The sequence below is a fragment of the Cyprinus carpio genome, chromosome A6 (assembly GCF_018340385.1).
Source record: "Cyprinus carpio isolate SPL01 chromosome A6, ASM1834038v1, whole genome shotgun sequence".
NCBI classification, from domain to species: domain Eukaryota; kingdom Metazoa; phylum Chordata; class Actinopteri; order Cypriniformes; family Cyprinidae; genus Cyprinus; species Cyprinus carpio.
The window spans coordinates 3,866,018-3,886,143 of record NC_056577.1 but is presented as its reverse complement, the minus strand read 5'-3'; the positions used below and the strand labels follow the sequence as shown (position 1 = coordinate 3,886,143).

Below are 20,126 nucleotides of genomic sequence, written 5' to 3'. Positions count from 1 at the left end.
CCTTTGGGTAGAACCGTTCCTTGATCATTTACCCACTGCAGATAACCCTTAGTGATGTCTGCCATGCCTATAGCTCGAGCCGAACAGTACAGGAACTTATAACCATTCCTGCAAGAGAAGAACCATATAAAAAAATTATTCACAGATACACTGCTATTCAAACACTTGTTTTTTTTTTTTATCTTTTTGAAAGAAGTCTCTTCTGCTCACCATTTATTTGATCAAAAGTACAGTAAAAATTGTGAAATATTATTACAATTTAAAATAACAGTTTTCTATGTGAATATCTATTAAAATGTAATTTATTTCTGTGATGCGCAGCTGTATTTTCAGCATCATTACTCCAGTCTTCAGTGTCACATGATCTTCAGAAATCATTCTAATATGATGATTTGCTGCTCAAGAAACATTTCTCATGATTATCAGTGTTGAAAACAGTTGTGCTGCTTCCTATTTTTGTGGAAACTGTGATTCATTTTATTTTTCAGGATTCTTTAATGAATAGAAAGTTCAAAAGAACAGTGTTTATTTGAAATAGAAACCTTTTGTAACATTATAAATGTCTTTACTGGCACTTTTGATCAGTTTAATGCATCCTTACTCAACTAAAGTATTAACAGGGCAGTCAATAAATCAATTATTTAAATTTATGCATTTAATTTTATTTATAATTTTATTATAATATATGCATTTAATCACATAATTCAAAAACTGCTAAACAGGCCCGAACAGAATGGTAGAAAGTTTTAAAACTGTTTATGCTCATAGCAAAACACTGAAAATAAACTAGAGAGATGCAAATGCAAGTTGGACTTTCTCAGAAAAATATAGATATGCAATTAATTGCAATCAATGTAACTGATTACATGACATCCCCTTATTTCTAGTGCATCTCAGGTGAAAAATATTAAAGTATATGAGACCTATATTTGCATTGCTGCCGCTTTAAACTGTTTCTGTATCTGTCAGAACTAAACATTAAAAATTGCACATATTTATAGTGAACAAGAAGTGTTTTATTAAATCAGAAACTTGTGAATTAAATCTTACTGATGTATCTTGTGATATAGTTTGGCGATGCCGTGATGAGTCCAGTCTTTCCCCAGCTGCGGTAAAATGTGCCCCAGAGCATCTGACCTGATACAGAGAGAGAGGTGAATGACCGTCAGCGTAATGTCAAAGACAGCAACCTAAAGCCTGCAAAGATTCAGAGAAGCTCACTTGGTGATGGTCCCATCGATGTCTGAGATGATGATCTTGTCGTCGTAGCTCCACAGGTAAATAGCAGCTTCACAGCGGCAGGTGCCCTGATACTGTGTGGTCACACTGAACACAACCGTATTAGCTCCTTCACGCAGATTCAGACTCTCCTGCCACACACACACACACACACACACACACACACACAGAGAAAATATCAGAAATGCATTCTGTCATTGCACATTGAGCAGCAACTGTTCAGTAAGAAATGTTCAGGTAGTATTTCAATAATGCATCATATATTTGAAAGCGTTAAGTAATGCAAAAAACTCTCACTATTGTAAAGTAGTAATGCATTCATATTATCCAGCTTCATTATCTACATGCAAAATATTATTTCTTTCTTTTAAATTTGCAGTTAAGCTTTTTTTTTTTTGCATTGTGACATTTATTATTAAATAAATACCCTATTATTGTAATGCAAAAAAAAAAAAAAAAAAATATGGCAGCAGTTTCCATGACAGAATAAAAAATAAAAAGGTAATTTCAACTTCAGCTCAAAAGTTGAAAAGCCCACAATTTTTTGTCTCGCGATTCTGAGAAAAATTTGAGATAAGTTGCAATTATCTTTTTTTTTTAATTCCGTTGCAGAAACAAGCTATTGTGGAAGAAAAAAAAATTATTGTGACTTTTATCTCAGAATTGAAAGTTTATATTTCACAATTTTGAGTTTGTCTTGCAATTTGGAGTTTATATCTCTCAGTTGTGAAAAAAAAAGTCCAAATTCTGAGATTCAGAAAAGCGAGAGAATTGTCAGAATAACCTTTTTTATTTTTGTATCCAATGGCAGAAACAATCTTCCATAAAAACACCCTTTAGTTACTTTAACACAGTAATAAAAATGAGCATTAATGGTCTTAAAAATAGGATTTATATTATCTACATGCAACATATTATTTCTTATTTATTTCATTTGAGGTGAAATTGAATTAAACATGGAAAAAACATTATTAATGAAAATGTTCAATTCATGTCCAGACTGTAGGACTTGCTGGTGACTGAACTCTGCGACACACGGATGATTCTTACGATCTGTTCCGAGGTCAGCCGGAGGGATTTACGGTACATCTGACTGATGCACTGCACTGTGTTCATCGCTTCACTGTTCTTCCTCACGGAGACAGAGCCATCATCATCACTCGAGAGCTCAACAGAACTCCTGCATACACAGAAACACAAAACAGCAAATCATGGATTTACTGGCTCAAAGATCAAATAAGCAATGCACAGTCATCCAATAGTTTCATCATGTTTAACTGAAGAAAGACTCGGCGTGTCAAAGGTCAAGTGCTCTCTGGATAAGAGAGGAAGCCCATATGAACATGCTGCTTTCATAATAAGCTTACAAAATTATGCAATGTTATAAATTTTTTTTTAAAACAACTTTCTAAAAGGTTGCATGAGATTTAGTGCAAAGAGAACAAAGTGCTTTAAAGTGTGATGCACACATGCATTCAATTTAAAGCTTCGATTTAGTTTAGTTTAGTACTTTATACTGACACCTGTTGGAGTGGATGCATGAAGTTTGGTTATTAACTTCTGATGCTTTTTTCTAGAAATTATTAAATTTAATCTGAACTCATTTTTGTGCACTATAGATGGTTTTTGCTGGTGCATGCAACAAACTAGCATGCAACAGTATGTGAGTTGAAATAGTTTTAAACAAATGTCCTTCTCAATTATTTCTGTCAAAGTTTATAATCAGGAAAAAATAGTGAGTGCATAATGTTTTGCATGCATGCAAACACACGTCTTACTTCAGTGAAGAGGGTCCAGCGATAGCAGCAGATGCTTCAAGCTGATTCCCCTCCGCATCAGGCTTCTGACTTCCCTAAAATGAAAAAAAATGAACGTGCAATGCAGCATTCAGCAGATACTGTGCTTATCAGTCTCTTAAAAGGAAATTGCACAGCAGAGTTGCTCGTTTCATGAAACGTTAGATTCAGTTTCAGATTAAGCTTTTACCGCAATATTGTTCAGGTCTTTCCTCCTCCAGGAAAACCACCAGCGGCCAGACTTTTTTGGCATCTTATCTTTGACTAGTTGCTCAATGGTGCTCTGTGACAGAAAAACAAGCCGTTATCTCTGAATGGTTAGTCATTGAAGCGGTAATCAAAGATCTCTGACCCCATCTACCTTTGGTAAAGTCTTCTGGAAAGCCTGAACTGACAGAATCATTGGAGCCGCCACAGCCCAGTTATAATACCTGAAACAAATCAACCACAAAGCTAAAACAAGAGCCATTTTATAATATTATCATAGTGCATATGTGAAAAATGCCCATTTAAAGCACATAAACAACTCTGGCTCTTGAACATTGCTGTACTACAGAATGCTGTTTTGCTTTAGTAAATGAATATCACACATGCTGACTTTGAGTTGATGCAGATGACAAGGTTTGGGTCTTCAACGATTCCAGGGTTGTTGACAAAGTCTTGATACTTCACAAGATGCTCCATGAACTTCTCTGCAGCACACGCAAAAAATAAATAAATAAAAAATACAGGAAGACATTACTTTAAATAATAATTCGGTCCTCACTGAAAATAAAATGCTGCATGACACAACAAAATCACAGCCAATTATAATATATTTGATTTTCGATCTATGTGACCAAGGACCACAAAACCAGTCTTAAGTGTCAATTTTTCAAAATTGAGATTTATACATCATCTGAAAGCTGTACATAAATAAGTTGTTCATTGATGTGTGGTTTGTTAGGAGCACAATTTTTGGCCGAGATACAACTATTTGAAAATCTGGAATCTGAGGGTGCAAAAAAATCTAAATATTGAGAAAATCATCTTTAAAGTTGTTCAAATGAAGTTCTTAGCAATGCATATTACTAATCAAAAATTAAGTTTTGATATATCTACGGTAGGAAATTTACAAAATATCTTCATGGAACATGATCTTTACTTAATATCCTCATGATTTTTGGTATAAAAGAAAAATCTATAATTTTGACCCATACAATGTATTTTTGGCTATTGCTACAAATATACCCCAGAGACTTAAGACTGCTTTTGTGCTCCAGGGACACATATGCTGATTTGAAGCAGGAGTGTAGACCAATACGATTTCTCAGTGGGCGGAGCTACACAGCACACTGAGACAAAAGCAAAAACAATAAAAACAAAAGAAATGTTGATGTTGTGAATGAACATGGTTGAGATGTATTGCTCAGGAGTTTGTGTCACTCTTTACCTTTACTGATCTGACTGATGTCTCCTCTCCCACACAGAGACATGGTCACGTCCAGCGAGTCTGTGGTAGAGTCGGACAGATATTCAGTGCCGCTGTCTGCGTTAGCGCTGCCCAGTGACTGAGGAGACAGCTGACCCGAGGGAGGAGACGGATCCGGCCCGTGAGACGAGACCAGATCCGACGACTCGGTCTCACTGGAAACACGGAGGAACACGAGTCAGTAAATACAGCCATTCACTCTCAAGAGAGAACCAAAAAATATTTCTGAAGAATATTTCTGAAAAAATATTTATAAAGAACAAAACAACTTTGCATAAATATATAAAACACATAAAATATTATTATTATCAATAATAATGATAACAACATATTTGGCCAATATTGTACTTATATATATATATATATTATTATTAATGAATATTATATTTGTTTTGCTATAGTCCTACAATCATTCAGTTATTTTGTCAAAAAACAGAGATGAAACAACAAACAACAAAATTATTTTATTTTATTTTTATTTTGCTATTATTATTATTATTATTATTATTATTATTATTATTATTAATAATAATAATAATAATAATAATAAAATACGCTCATCTAATATTATATTTTATTGCTGTAGCCCTACAATCATTTTGGTTATTGTGTCAAAAAGCAGAGATAAAACAACTAAAACAACAAAATTATTTTATTTTTTACTTTGCTATTAATAATACGCTCATCTAATATTATATATTATTGCTGTAGTCTTACAATCATTCAGTCATTTTGTCAAAAAGCAGAGATAAAACAAAAAAAACATCAAAATAATTGTATCTTATTTTTACTATTATTTTGCTATTATTATTATTAATAATAATATACTCAATGAATATTATATTTTATTGCTGTAGTCCCACAATTATTCAGTTATTGTGTCAAAAAGCAGAGAAAAATCATTTTTATTTTATTATTAATTTGTTATTAATAATACTAATAATAATAATAATACACTCAGTTAATATTTTTTTGTTTTTGTTATAGTCTAACAATCATTTACTGATTGTGTCATATAAGTTTAATTTATTTATAATAAATGGGTTCAGCATGTTGGATAAGTTCTAACCTCTTTGGAAAATAGAGGGCAGCGACTTCAGGGTCAAGCCTGGAGAGGTCATCTAGATAGATATCAGACGGTCCCAAATGATGATTCCGCTTCACTAGGAAAAAACATTTACAGTTCAAATCATTTTCAACACTGAATTACTGCACTGGAATAAGTACAGATGACGTAAACACTACCTTTCCTCTTGTCCTGAGAGTCTGCCGCTTTCGAGGACTCAAGAAGCGCCGGATCCTCTGATTTGATGATGGACTCCAGAGCTGGTGTCACTCCAGCACCGTCTGCACTCTGATTGGTCAGTGAAGTCTCTAATCCCGCCCACTCCTCCGAGTCTCCCACAGAGCCACTCACAGTGATCGTGTGTGCTGAGTTTACCTCTGTTTCTGCTTCTATAACTGTGTTTGCTTCAGTCTCACCGAATGTGATGGTTTGTATTTTGGAGGCGAGCGAGACATTATTCTCTTCACAGGTTTCTTGGCTTTCTCTAGCTGCACTGCTGTCAGCACTGGTCCCATGGATTGTGTTAGTAGAGCTGGTTATATTACACGTCTGAGTGTCACTGTCTGTGCTGGCACCGAAGTATTTGGTCTCTTTGTTTTCCAGAGCAGTCCGGGTCTGTGGGAGGGAGTCGTCTGCGGACTGAAAGGTCACTACATGCGTTTCGGTGACCTTGACGTCTAGTTGTGTGTCAATCGGAGACGAAACAACTGTGTGAGTGTCATCTGATGTTACAGGGCTGGTTGTTCCAATCTGAGGTTCTGGTCTCAACACGGTCACCGTCGCTGCAGAGTCAGTGCCGTCCATGTCAATGGATGCTTGTCGATGGATGGTGCGGAAGTGGGAGTGGTCAGGGGGCGTGATGGGCGGGTCTCGCAGCGAATCAGATTCATCCCTCTCTGTCTGACACACCTACACAAACACAAGAACCACTGAGTCAGCTGCTTTGTGCCCTTATAAGGCAGCATCCTAATGAAATGGACCCTCGTACACTACTGTTCAAACATTTGGGGTCGGAAAGAAAGTCTCTTCTGCTCACCAAAGCAATACTGTGAAATATTATTACAATTTAAAATAACTATTTTCTATGTGAATATCTGTGAAAAGCTGTATTTTCAGCATCATTACTCCAGTCTTCAGTGTCACATGATCTTCAGAAATCATTCTAATATGTTGATTTGCCGCTCAAGAAACCTTTTTGATTATTAGCAATGTTGAAAACAGTTTTATAATTTTGTGGAATTAAGATTTATTTATATATTTCCAAAATTATTTGATGAAAAGAACAGCATTTATTTGAAACAGAAATGTTTAGTAACACTATAAATGTCTTTAATGTCACTTTTGAACAATTTAATTGAATTATTTTTCTTATTTTTACTGACCATAATTTTTTTATGTTTTTATAGTTAACTAAAACCATAAAAAAGTTATTTTAAATACTGAAAAACTGAAATAAAATAAAATATAAAAAAATGTAATTTAATTTACTTTAGTTAGATGCCAAGGCACCATTTCTTATTTTCATTTAGTTTAACTTGATGTACTAAAATAACTTAAACTAAATGAACTAAAACTAATAAATAAAAATTAATAAAAACTATATATATATATATATATATATATATATATATATATATATATATATATATATATACAGCATATATATATATAAAAACTAATAAAAATTACAAAAACACAAAAAAAAGACTAAAACTTTAAAATTAATATAAAAACTCTGATTCAAAATATGAACAAAAACTTTAACAGTATATGAATGCTACTAAAATAACACTGCGTTGTTAACGGTTACTCACAGGTGCCACACAAACAGAGCTCCAACAGTCTAATAACAAGTTAACAAGCACAGAAAATACTGTGGACACAAAACTGAAAAAAACAAAAATCTATTTTCTATCAATAATAAATAAAACACTGAAAAAAGCTCTAGCATCTTGGGTGATTTTTTTGACTGAGCTGAATGCAGTGCATTCTGGGATTGATACAAAAACTCCCACAGACTTCCACTGAATGAGGAACCCAAACTGGGTGGACTGTTTCACATCAGACTGTGAGTTTTGCACAAGCAAACATCACTCAAACGCTCTTCAGAAAATGTAATAATCTAGTTTTATTAAACGGATCGTTCCGCTCCTTGATTCTGATTGGTTGAGGTGTGTTCGAAGCTCTTGCAAATTACACTATAAACATACACCTTTGTTTACGTCTGTGTGTTGGTCAGCAATCGCTTTGTTGGAACCACAACTGTTTCTGAGGAACTACATTGTTTGGTGGAAGAATACTGTTTTTATTAATATCATTACACTTTATTTGCTCTGTTTTGTTCAGTGAAACCTTACTATGTCTATGGAATAACCGTTTTATAAAAGTAATAAGCCCCTAAAGTGCCTAACAATGCCCCTTAGCTGTTATAAATTCACTGTAAACCACGGCTTCTTGGTTATACAACGCCCCTTAGCTGTTATAAATTCACTGTAAACCACGGCTTCTTGGTTATACAACGCCCCTTAGCTGTTATAAACTCACTGTAAACCACGGCTTCTTGGTTATACAACGCCCCTTAGCTGTTATAAATTCACTGTAAACCACGGCTTCTTGGTTATACAACGCCCCTTAGCTGTTATAAATTCACTGTAAACCACGGCTTCTTGGTTATACAACGCCCCTTAGCTGTTATAAATTCACTGTAAACCACGGCTTCTTGGTTATACAACGCCCCTTAGCTGTTATAAATTCACTGTAAACCATGGCTTCTTGGTTATACAACGCCCTCTAGCTGTTATAAATTCACTGTAAACCACGGCTTCTTGCTTATACAACGCCCCTTAGCTGTTATAAATTCACTGTAAACCACGGCTTCTTGGTTATACAACGCCCCTTAGCTGTTATAAATTCACTGTAAACCACGGCCCTCTTGGTTATACAACGCCCCTTAGCTGTTATAAATTCACTGTAAACCACGGCTTCTTGGTTATACAACGCCCCTTAGCTGTTATAAATTCACTGTAAACCACGGCTTCTTGGTTATACAACGCCCCTTAGCTGTTATAAATTCACTGTAAACCATGGCTTCTTGGTTATACAACGCCCTCTTAGCTGTTATAAATTCACTGTAAACCACGGCTTCTTGGTTATACAACGCCCCTTAGCTGTTATAAATTCACTGTAAACCATGGCTTCTTGGTTATACAACGCCCCTTAGCTGTTATAAATTCACTGTAAACCACGGCCTCTTGGTTATACAACGCCCCTTAGCTGTTATAAATTCACTGTAAACCACGGCTTCTTGGTTATACAACGCCCCTTAGCTGTTATAAATTCACTGTAAACCACGGCTTCTTGGTTATACAACGCCCCTTAGCTGTTATAAATTCACTGTAAACCATGGCTTCTTGGTTATACAACGCCCTCTTAGCTGTTATAAATTCACTGTAAACCACGGCTTCTTGGTTATACAACGCCCCTTAGCTGTTATAAATTCACTGTAAACCACGGCTTCTTGGTTATACAACGCCCTCTTAGCTGTTATAAATTCACTGTAAACCATGGCTTCTTGGTTATACAACGCCCCTTAGCTGTTATAAAACTCACTGTAAACCACGGCTTCTTGGTTATACAACGCCCCTTAGCTGTTATAAATTCACTGTAAACCACGGCTTCTTGGTTATACAACGCCCCTTAGCTGTTATAAATTCACTGTAAACCACGGCTTCTTGGTTATACAACGCCCCTTAGCTGTTAGAAATTCACTGTAAACAACGGCTTCTTGGTTATACAACGCCCCTTAGCTGTTATAAATTCACTGTAAACCACGGATTCTTGGTTATACAACGCCCCTTAGCTGTTATAAATTCACTGTAAACCATGGCTTCTTGGTTATACAACGCCCTCTTAGCTGTTATAAATTCACTGTAAACCACGGCCTCTTGGTTATACAACGCCCCTTAGCTGTTATAAATTCACTGTAAACCACGGCTTCTTGGTTATACAACGCCCCTTAGCTGTTAGAAATTCACTGTAAAACCACGGCTTCTTGGTTATACAACGCCCCTTAGCTGTTAGAAATTCACTGTAAACAACGGCTTCTTGGTATACAACGCCCCTTAGCTGTTATAAATTCACTGTAAACCACGGATTCTTGGTTATACAACGCCCCTTAGCTGTTAGAAATTCACTGTAAACCACGGCTTCTTGGGGCTTATTGCTTTATTATAACAGCCTTGTTCAGAGCAGACATATGATGTCTAAAAATACTGCCTAGGTAGGCAGCTTGCTTGGTTTTGGAACATTCTGTCATTCTGGAGTGACGTTATCCGCGATGAAAGCTGTATTCATGCAGTATGCATGTACCTTGGGAAAAGCGCCCCAGTTCCACTGCATCTGAGGCCCTAGAGACTCCTGCGGCTTACATAACTCCGAATCACTCTTAGGAGATGAGGGACGGCTGAAGAACACACTACAGACAGAGACAACACACGTAAGCAGAGCTTTGCCTTTAGATATCCACAACACGAGCAGCAAAAGAGAACATATGAGCTGAAGTCCACCGTTCAAAAACTACCTTTCATTCACAGGACACTCTCCGTCAGAGTGAGGATGAACGTCTCTGCTCTGAGCTCCAGACGGTTCCTCGAAGGGCTCCTCTGACAGCGAGTAGTACACAGACTTACTGACGAGAGCAAAAACACAAATCATCAGTGACATTTTATTACCAATCCCTTAATATTTACAGCGAAAAATGGTAAATTGACATTTCCAGAAATCTCTGTAACCGTTTACATTTGATGGTTTTTCATTTGAAATAACTCTTTCTTCTTAGTATGTACTACATTAGGGTTTTATCCTACTTCTTATGTTGTTAAATGAATGTTTAGTGTATTATCATGTGTTACCGTGATGGTGTTTTCTATTTGTGTTTATGACACTGTGTGCATCTTCTATTTAGTAGTATTTACCTCAGCTTGTAGAAAAGTTACTCTGTTAATGAAATATACAATTTCTTTTACTGCAAATTTAAGTTTAATCTGTAAAACCTAAAATGTTGCTCCTGTATTTTTTACAGTACAATTTTTAGCTAATGAAATATTTTGAATAATGTAAGTAACCAAACTAGTAGCCATTGACTTCCATAGTGTTTTTTTCTTTCTTTTTTTCACACTATGGAAGTCAATAGCTACCAGCAACTGTTTGGTTATTCAAAACATCTTCTTTTGTGTTCAACAGAAGAAAGAAACACATACAGCTTTGGAACAACTTGAGGATGAGTAACTGATGATGACAGACTTTTCATTTCTGTGCGAACTGTCCCTTTAAATCTGAACGTAATGCCCACACTAGAGGCATAGTAAGTACTAGGTAGTTTGTAACCAACTCTGTACACTGTAAAAAATAAAGATGTGGAATTTACACTAAAAAGTTGTAGCTATGGTGATCAGAACTGAGATGACTTTACATTTACCAGCATTTTACTGTAAAATCACATGAAATGTTGCAACATTTTTAACGGTGTATATTTAATTTGGTTGCACCATTTGTTCTGCATGCAAAATGTAGCTAGTACTTAGTGAAAAGTCGCATAATATGACGCTTAATCATCATCAATGATCCAATAGTAGCTTTCAAATAAGTAAAACAAAAGTTGTTTTGAAATGCTGTAAATTTCAGTTTTTTATTCTAACTTCTGTCTCATGCAACTAACGGTAAAAACGGTACAACTGAATAATCATGAATAACATACACAGAAGTGAATAACATTCAAAAACTGTATTTGAAATGTATAAGAATCAATAAAATACTGATACCAAACAATTATTAGAAATGACATCTATTTATTAAGATTGATTTTATGTGATGTGCTGTTTAGGTCGGGTTTGTGTTGAAGATTGAAGGTCTGTCAGGTAAAACACAAGTTTAATAATGCAGTTCATTCAGTCTGCTATCAAATATACACAAAAAATATGTTTATTACTACTACTACTCAACTAAACTAAATTTAACAATGCAATGCAAAAATATTTAGCCGTGCATAAGTTGAGCGGGAGACAGAGCTTCGCCAACAACCTTTCAAACTATTTCTGGAGAAGTAAATGTACAATAACCTTAGTGAACCTCTAACCTTGCTGCCAAAAGCGACTCCTCCTTGAGGACATCCTGATCTAGACTTTCTTTCTCGTCTGAGGAGGAACTGGCATCCTCATGTACATGCGTGTCTGAACGCGCCCGTTTCCTGCGGCGTTTTTTTCGGCGGTTGGAGGAAGATGCGGCGCTGGAGAGAGACTCGATCACCTCGGACACTTCTGGGACATCGGTGGGGATCGGAGAGGTGCAGAGATGAGCGGGAACCCTCGTCTGAGACCGACACAGAGAGAGTATGGTGAAAACCACAGCAGAACATCACAGCAGAGACTGGAGAACTCACATTCATCTGGACAGACCTCAAAATCCTCGTTCTCCTCCACGAAGAACGCCTCTCCGTTATCTCCCAGCTTCATATGCAGGCTCACAGGCTCTCCATTGATCTCAATATCCACCTGTAGAGGGACGAACACAGCGTTATACACCCTGAACGAGGATCAGGATGTCTAAAGTGTGCAGGCTTAGAAATACGAATTCTAAAAACCAACCAAAGTGGGAAATAAGATTTTCTTCACTTTTTGAAATTAAAATGATGTGCTATGTAGAAACACTCAAGCCTCATTCATTATTCATGAGCTCATTAACATACAAACGCCCACATTTACATATCAACAAAAATTCTGTATACAGAATGGAGTATGCCAATTCAAAAAAATGTATTTAATTCAGTTAAATGAAATGCCACAGATTCTATCAATGAAAAAAAAAATGTACAGTCACAACGTTCTAACAAAAAGTTTTTAAAATTCATATCAGTTCCACCCATGCTCTAGTTTTTTAATAGTCATAAATCTGATAAAATGCGCTGGCCGTGTTTTTGACACATTTATGAAAGCACTTGCACATCCTATTAACTATTTCCTGCTAACAAGATGTTCCACCCATGCTCTAGTGTTTAAGTTTGGTTAGTTCTGAGAAAGAGGAACGTTCTATCAGACAAGCACGACAGCTTTCACTAATCGGTTGCTCAATCTGAGCAGGACAGGTCATAAACACAACTGTCACATAACAACTAACTTGAATAATAACTAGTGACTGATGGCAGGTAACTTCAGTTTAACACATTTCCACCTCACCACTTTCTCTTTGGATCGCAGGACTCCGAGTTTCCCGAAGCGCACGTGAAACGGTGAGCACTGGTAGCTGCCATCAGGCTGACGAACCACGATGACGTCGATGCCGCCGGTGAGCGTGGCCGGATTCAGACCGCGATACAGTTCCTTCACGGTCACAAACACCGTCTCGGCCAGCTGACCCACGTAGTTCATGGTCTGGGACTGAAGAGACAAAGAATACAAATGTGCGATTTAGATCATATATTTCCTGATGGCCCTTAGATGTTCCTGAGACTTAAAGGACAACTGTGACCTTTGCACACGGAGCAAAAGTCAGACAGTGTGCAACATCTCAACTTTCACCATCATGACATGTTGGCGGATTTGAAGTCATGCCAAAACCTACATCGCCTACATTTGTAAAACTGGATCTGATGCAATATTACAAATAAATAATAAGCAATACTGTCACCTGTGTTTCCACACTAGAATAAGTGTTTGTTCCTCATCGCTTTGGTGTATTAGTGGACCAAGTTACTTTTTCTTTAAAATAACCTGCACTGATGAATCATTCACAATAAGAGTAGACCAGGAAATAAGGAGAAGGTTAACAGGGTGAAATATGATTTGATGTTGACATTAAGAAACACCTGAACATGTTGCAACCTCTCCTTTTTCCTACAAGCTCCCAGTGGTCTGATATCACAGTTAGTCTGAGGAGCACATCCACATGAGCAACTTAAAATGATTTCTGGGATTAAAAAAACTTAAAATATAGCCTTACAAAAAGTGTAAATCTAGCCTTATAATGTGTCAACCTAAAAAAAAAAAAAAGTTGCATGGAAAATACTTTGCACAAACAATAAACAGAGAACAGTATTGCCATGACACATCTATGACCCGACCTGACCTTTAGATTTGATTACTTCTGCGTACTGTCCTTATGTCCTCTACTACTTAACTCTCTCTAGAGCTGCCAGACTGCTGTAAACAAAGCAGACTTTATATCCTCACTTCCTCCACCCTCTCAGTTTTCAGCATTGGACACTAACACTGCTATTGACAATCTTTGCTCCACTCAAACATCTTGCTTAGACAACTTTTGCCTCCTTTCATCCAGACCAGATCTGCATGTACCTCCCCCTCTGCTCCCCTGGCCGTCCGATTCTCTTCGTGAGCATCGCTGCAGAAAGGAAGTGGTGCAAATAAAAAAATTCTACTGACCTTAGTGTGTGTATCAGTTTCTCCTCTCTTCCTTCTCTGACATATTACCACAACAACCATTAACCATTGGTCTAACTCTCGTGCATTTTTTTTTAACACTTTGTAAACTCTTACAGATTACAACTTTGCAATATTCTTCATAAATGAAACAAGAACCATCAGCGGCTTATTCTCCACACCACAAACTGACAAAAACTTCATAACAACAACTACACACTCTCTATCTCCTCATTCTCTCCACTCTCAGAGGCAGACGTTTTCAAACTTATCCTTTCCAGTCATCCTACTACTTGTCCGCTTGATCCTATCCCCACTCTCCTCCTTCAGGTCATTTCTTCTTCAGTGATACCTGCGCTCACTCACATTATCAACACCTCTCTTCACACTGCTACATTTCCCACAGCATTTAAGCAAGCTCGTGTAACCCCACTGCTTAAGAAACCCTATCTAAATTCAGCACTTTTAGAAAACTACAGACCAGTATCCCTTCTTATTGCAAAGGCACTTGAGCAAGTTGTGTTCAACCAACTCTCTATGTCTCTTGCACAGAACAACCTCCTGGACAACAAGCAATCTGGCTTCAAAAGCAGCCATTCAACTGAGACTTCTCTGCTCTCGGTTACTGAAGCCCTGAGACTGGCGAGAGCAGCTTCCAAATCCTCAGCACTCATCTTGTTGGATCTGTCTGCTGCTTTTGATACACAATTAACTACCAGATCCTCCTGTCCACCCTCATGAAGATGGACATCTCTGGAACCACACTCCAGTGGTTCAAGTCCTAGGGTAGGTCCTTCAGGGTGTCTTGGAGGGGTGAGGTTTCCAAGTCACAACTTCTTGCTACTGGGGTTCCTCAAGGCTCAGTGCTTGGACCACTTCTCTTTTCCATCTACATGCCATCATTAGGATCTGTGATTCAGAAGCATGGCTTTTCTTATCACAGCTATGCTGATGACATTCAAGTCTACTTCTCATTCCAACCAGCTGATCTGACGGTAGCTGTTTGCTTTGCAGCCTATCTGACAGACATTTCTGGCTGGATGAAGGACCATCATCTTCAACTCAAACTTGCTAAGACAGAACTGCTTGTGGTCTCAACCAAACCAGTATTTCATCACAACTTCTCTAAACAGCAAAAAAACAGCATGTTACGTGCTAGACTAACTGAGACTTATCACAGCACTTGTATACTGTTGCTCTCTTGTTGGTCTGATTGCTTCTATTGTTTTCCTCAATTGTAAATTGCTTTGGATAAAAGAGTCTACTAAATGATTAAATGTCAAACTAATTCAGTCATTAAATTAAAATAGAATTCACACTATTTCTGGATGACAATGTGGACAGACAAAAGACAAAAACTCAGTTCAGCGTTTGGATCTGGATTTTCCAAAAGTTGACGCCCATTTAGAGATCAGGGTGTCTTATGGCTAATATAAAGCACAAATAAAACTTATGAAATACAATTTCATCATAAGACAAATATGAAATTGCCTAAATTATTTGCCTAAAAAATCTAAATTTAAGAAAAAAAAAAAGCTTGCACAAGTGTTTTTGTTGAGTATTATTTTTGATATATCAGGCTTTTGTGGCTCATATATTATGACATAGTGATAAAATGGAAAAAAAAAAACACCTTTTTATTCAAAGGCCCAAACTGAGATAAAAATACCCTATGCAATTTTGTGCTAATATTTTTATGGACAAAAAGATGATATTCTGAATTTGTAATGTAATCATGTGATATAACAGTACAGCAGATACTTACATGAAATTATATAAATATCTTTCATCACTCAATATCTCTAATAATATCAAAACATATAACGCAATGTAATACAATGATGATTGCGAGATGAACAAACAAATGATCCTCAAAAGCCTGAAGACCATATTTGATGATCACGATTTTTCTAAAAAATAAAGTTGCTTGAGTCCAGTAAGTATTCATCTTGAAATACTAATACAAGTTATTCTTAAGTTTACTTCATAAAAAAAAAAACAATAAAGACTTGACAGCAAAAAGACACATGAAGCACCAGCTGAAGGTGGTTTGAACAATTATACTAAAAGAGCTCTGACGTTATAATTAACTCTAAACTATCAATCAAACAACAGAATATGCGAAACAGGTTTTACAACAAGGTTTTGTTCATGTTGATGATTTAGAGGCCTTTGCGTATCAAATATGAAACAGAAGGCTTCATAGGGAGAAAGAGTACTACAATTTCTCAAAAATACAGAGGAAATTCTCTGGCTCTGATGATCCACGATGAGCACCTACCCAGAGTGACAGATGATGATGATGATGAAGTCCTGTAAAACCTGGAACCCTCCACCCTTCAGCTGCCATCGAGCAGTAAATACCTCCTTCATCCTACAGCTGAGTTAACCACTAACTATCTGGACTTATCATCCACATCCACAGCTTATTTTACTTGTATTCAAGCCCTTATGCTGTGTCTCTCTCTGATGGTTGAGTGCAGAATGAACAAAAGAGGTGATGCTGGTGATTTTGAGAGAGACCCAGTACATTCAACAGCTCTCTCACTCTCTCTCTCTCACACACACACACACACACATCATACGTACGTTGTCTGAAAATCACACACACAAATACACACACACACACACACACACTGTGACCTGACAGCACACACAGCAATTAAAACTATTATTCCAACATTAAACCAGCTAAACATGAAAACAACACACACACACACAGCATGAAAGCCGTGCCAGCAGTTTGTAACAGCCTCAGCCATTCTTTTCATCTGCTATTGTGTGTGTTTAAAGGGGTCATGAACTGCCTTTTTATTATTTTGTACTGTTCTGATGTCCGCTTATAATGTTATCAAGATTTTTACATCAAAACACATCATAATTCAGAAGTAAAAGGCTATTTTCTGTCCAGTTTTGTCTCCCTCATCTGTTTGAATAGGCGTGGCGGATTGTAGACTCGGAAGTAAATGCCCACTGCTATGACTGGCTAACATTTGTGTAGGCCTATGTTTGACAGCCTACATCCTTCATAGATGGACATTGCTGTGTTTTAGGTTAAAAAAGCATAAATACTTAGTACATATCAAGTACACTCACAGTTGTCAGGTCCAATATAGTCGCACAGCATCGGCTTTTAGTCACAATTCAAAATCCTGCCTTGAATTGTGCCTTGTTTGCAAACGAATCCACGGTGAAATGAAGTGAACAAAGGAACAAGCTCTTACTGCTGCGGTCTGGAACTTCAGTGAAAATAAAGTTCATCCGCTCTTTCCTAATGCTGGGTTCAAAAGGAAGGCAATGCAAAGACTGCTTTTCCATAACTTGGCACTGAACAGCATCTTGTCGTCTTTGGAGCATCTTTATCGTTTGGTTTCGGCGTAGACCTGCATTTGCCGCTCTCGTTATTTATACTAGATGTGTGAATCGGTGGGTGGAGCTAAAGAGGCAGTGATGTAGAATCGGTGGGTGGAGCTAAAGAGGCAGAGATGTAGAATCGGTGGGCGGGGCTAAAGAGGCAGAGATGTAGAATCGGTGGGCGGGGCTAAAGAGGCAGAGATGTAGATTCGGTGGGCGGGGCTAAACAGGCAATGATGTAGAATCGGTGGGCGGGGCTAAACAAGCAGTGACGTAGAATCGGTGGGCGGGGCTAAACAAGCAGTGATTTAGAATCGGTGGGCGGGGCTAAACAGGCAGTGATGTAGAAGCAGGCGTTGAGCTTCTTCTGCGGAGGCGGTGTTTATCCACACTATTACATCATAAAGTCGCAAATTCCACAAGCTGTTGTTTTAGTAGATCAGCTTCAAGACTAACAAGAAAGTTTTGAGTTCTGAAAATGACAGGATGTTTTGACAGCACAATGACCTCTTATATGTCAAAAGATCAAAGGACTTTTGTTTTCTCAGTTCATGACCCCTTTAAGAGAGAGAGAGAGAACAAACCGGCTCACTAATTCTGTCAGACAACGCACTAAATTCACAGACTGATGTGAACATTCACGCCGATGAAGCTTCGGTTCAACATCACATTAGTCTTGATGATGACTCAATTCAAATGTACTGAGGTCTACGTTGACCATCACATGTGGGTAAGTGAGCAAGATCGGAGAACAGTAACTGTCTGTCAATCATCTGCACGATCTTAATGACCTCTAAACAAGCCAGAATGTGTTAAAACTAATTTTAAGTAATGAAGCAAAACACAAATCCAGTGTAATAAATTGTTTGACTGCAATGCTTTTAAATTAAGTCTCTTATGTTTACCAAGGCTGCATTTATCTGACCAAAAATACAGTAATATTTTGAAATATTAATATACAACAAAAGTGTTTTCTAAGTGAATATTTTAAAAAATCAAAGCTGATCAAAACTGAATTTTCAGCATCATTACTTCAGAAATCATTCTAATATGCTGATTTGCTGCTCCAGAAACATTTCTGATTATTATCAATGTTGAAAACAGTTGTGCAGCACAATATTTTTGTGGAAACGTTTATGCATTTTATTTTTCAGGATTCTTTAATGAATAGAAAGTTCAAAAGAACAGCGTTTAGTTGAAATAGAAATCATTTGTAACATTAAAAACGTCTTTACTGGCACTTTTGAACATTATGCATCCTTGATTAATAAAAATATTAATTTCTTACTAAACTTTAGTGGCGTACAAAAACTATCAGGACTGATAAAGACAAAAAAAAAAAAAAAAACTTTTAATATCTAAAATCAACTTCTAAAATAATAGATGAGGTCAGTAAAACAAAATAGAAATAATATTTTCATGCATGAACAGTAAACTACACCTCATAATTTACTGACAAACCCAAGTGAATTTGCGCTCATGTTTTCATCAAGAATAAGAATAAAAAAAACTTTTTAATCCCATTTTAAATATTTAACTGCTGATTCTATAAAAATCAACTAAACGGTAAAAACAACTTAACAAATCAATAACTTGCAAATGTGCAAATGTGTTGTTGTTGTTTTTTCACTGTCAAGCATCAAAACCAAACAAGTTACAGACAGTATTAACAATTCTCCAACTTTATCAGGGTTTGTTTAAACATAAGTCGATGTTTCTGAAATATAAACACTAAAGCTTAGTGTAACAATCCAGAGACACAGACACGTCAGAAAGATGCAGTTACACTCTTAAACACCGCGCAGCTCTTTACAAACACTAAACACTCGTTTCAGCCGACCAAAACTAAGAAACAAACACATTTAACCCTAAAACAACGTGAAATGATGAAGTTGATGCGACTGCTCTTACCTCAAACACAAGAGCGATTCATTAAAAATGTCCTGCGCTGTAACGACACGTCACCACGTCAATCACATGACATCCAATGAGAAGCTGGGACTCGCCCCAGGACACGCCCTCTTTCAGCGTGGCTCTGTTGACGTGTGCGGTTCCTCAAGTTTCAGGACTGCACCGCTAGAGGGAGACAGTGTAATGTTTATTTATTGTTTTCTTTTTCTTAGTATTTATTAAGACATTTATATAATGCATGCTATGCAATAATTAATAATAATATTTCTAAAGCAAATCATCAAAGCCAGAATGTACTAAATAATAAATCAATCAAAATAAATAATCCATCTTTATAAAACAGAGTTCTCATTATTATTTTTTGATATTTTCTAAAGTGTCCTATTACCTAAATTGCATCCAATCCATAATTTTTTATATATATTTATTGAACAGCAAATGAATGTTAACTATGTGCATTCTAGCATATGTGTTATTCAAAACTGAAATAAAAATAAATAAATACATAACATTTTTAAATATAATTGTGCTTATGCTCAGTTATCACAGTTTTTAGTGTTTAGACACTGCGTAGAGAGACACTTTAGAAATGGTAAACAATTCCAGCTTTAAAGATGGATAGTGGCCTTTTCCAAGAACAGTAATATAATAACTTCCATAACAATAATAATAACTCTTTCGCTCTCTCTCTTTTGTTTGGTTCCTGGCTCATGTCACACTTAATGGCCACGGAAGACAATAACCAAAGTGCTGTTGTGCTCAAAAGTGAGAGTTATTAAATATCAACAGAGTTATCTAATAATGCGGAAGGGAACAGATCTCTGTTATGAAGATTAATGGAGTTTCAGTAGCTTTTGCCA

General features: G+C 36.7%; 1 protein-coding gene across 1 annotated transcript in view; it reads right to left on the bottom strand.

Moving 5' to 3' along the window:
- LOC109048923 (phosphatidate phosphatase LPIN2-like) overlaps positions 1-19,399 on the bottom strand; it is a 22,078-nt gene extending 2,679 nt beyond the window's left edge. The window contains exons 1-17 of the mRNA XM_042757574.1: positions 19,267-19,399; positions 12,802-13,002; positions 12,025-12,120; positions 11,706-11,938; positions 10,152-10,259; positions 9,941-10,046; positions 5,752-6,481; positions 5,576-5,669; positions 4,468-4,661; positions 3,634-3,727; positions 3,397-3,466; positions 3,226-3,318; positions 3,018-3,091; positions 2,290-2,419; positions 1,222-1,370; positions 1,051-1,137; positions 1-108 (exon numbers count right to left, since the gene is read on the bottom strand). The exon at positions 1-108 is cut by the window's left edge and continues 45 nt beyond it. Of these exons, the coding sequence (XP_042613508.1) occupies positions 1-108; positions 1,051-1,137; positions 1,222-1,370; positions 2,290-2,419; positions 3,018-3,091; positions 3,226-3,318; positions 3,397-3,466; positions 3,634-3,727; positions 4,468-4,661; positions 5,576-5,669; positions 5,752-6,481; positions 9,941-10,046; positions 10,152-10,259; positions 11,706-11,938; positions 12,025-12,120; positions 12,802-12,993 (2,558 nt within the window). The 5' untranslated portion in view covers positions 12,994-13,002; positions 19,267-19,399. The remainder of the gene's footprint in view (positions 109-1,050; positions 1,138-1,221; positions 1,371-2,289; positions 2,420-3,017; positions 3,092-3,225; positions 3,319-3,396; positions 3,467-3,633; positions 3,728-4,467; positions 4,662-5,575; positions 5,670-5,751; positions 6,482-9,940; positions 10,047-10,151; positions 10,260-11,705; positions 11,939-12,024; positions 12,121-12,801; positions 13,003-19,266) is intronic.
- Positions 19,400-20,126: the final 727 nt, after the last annotated feature.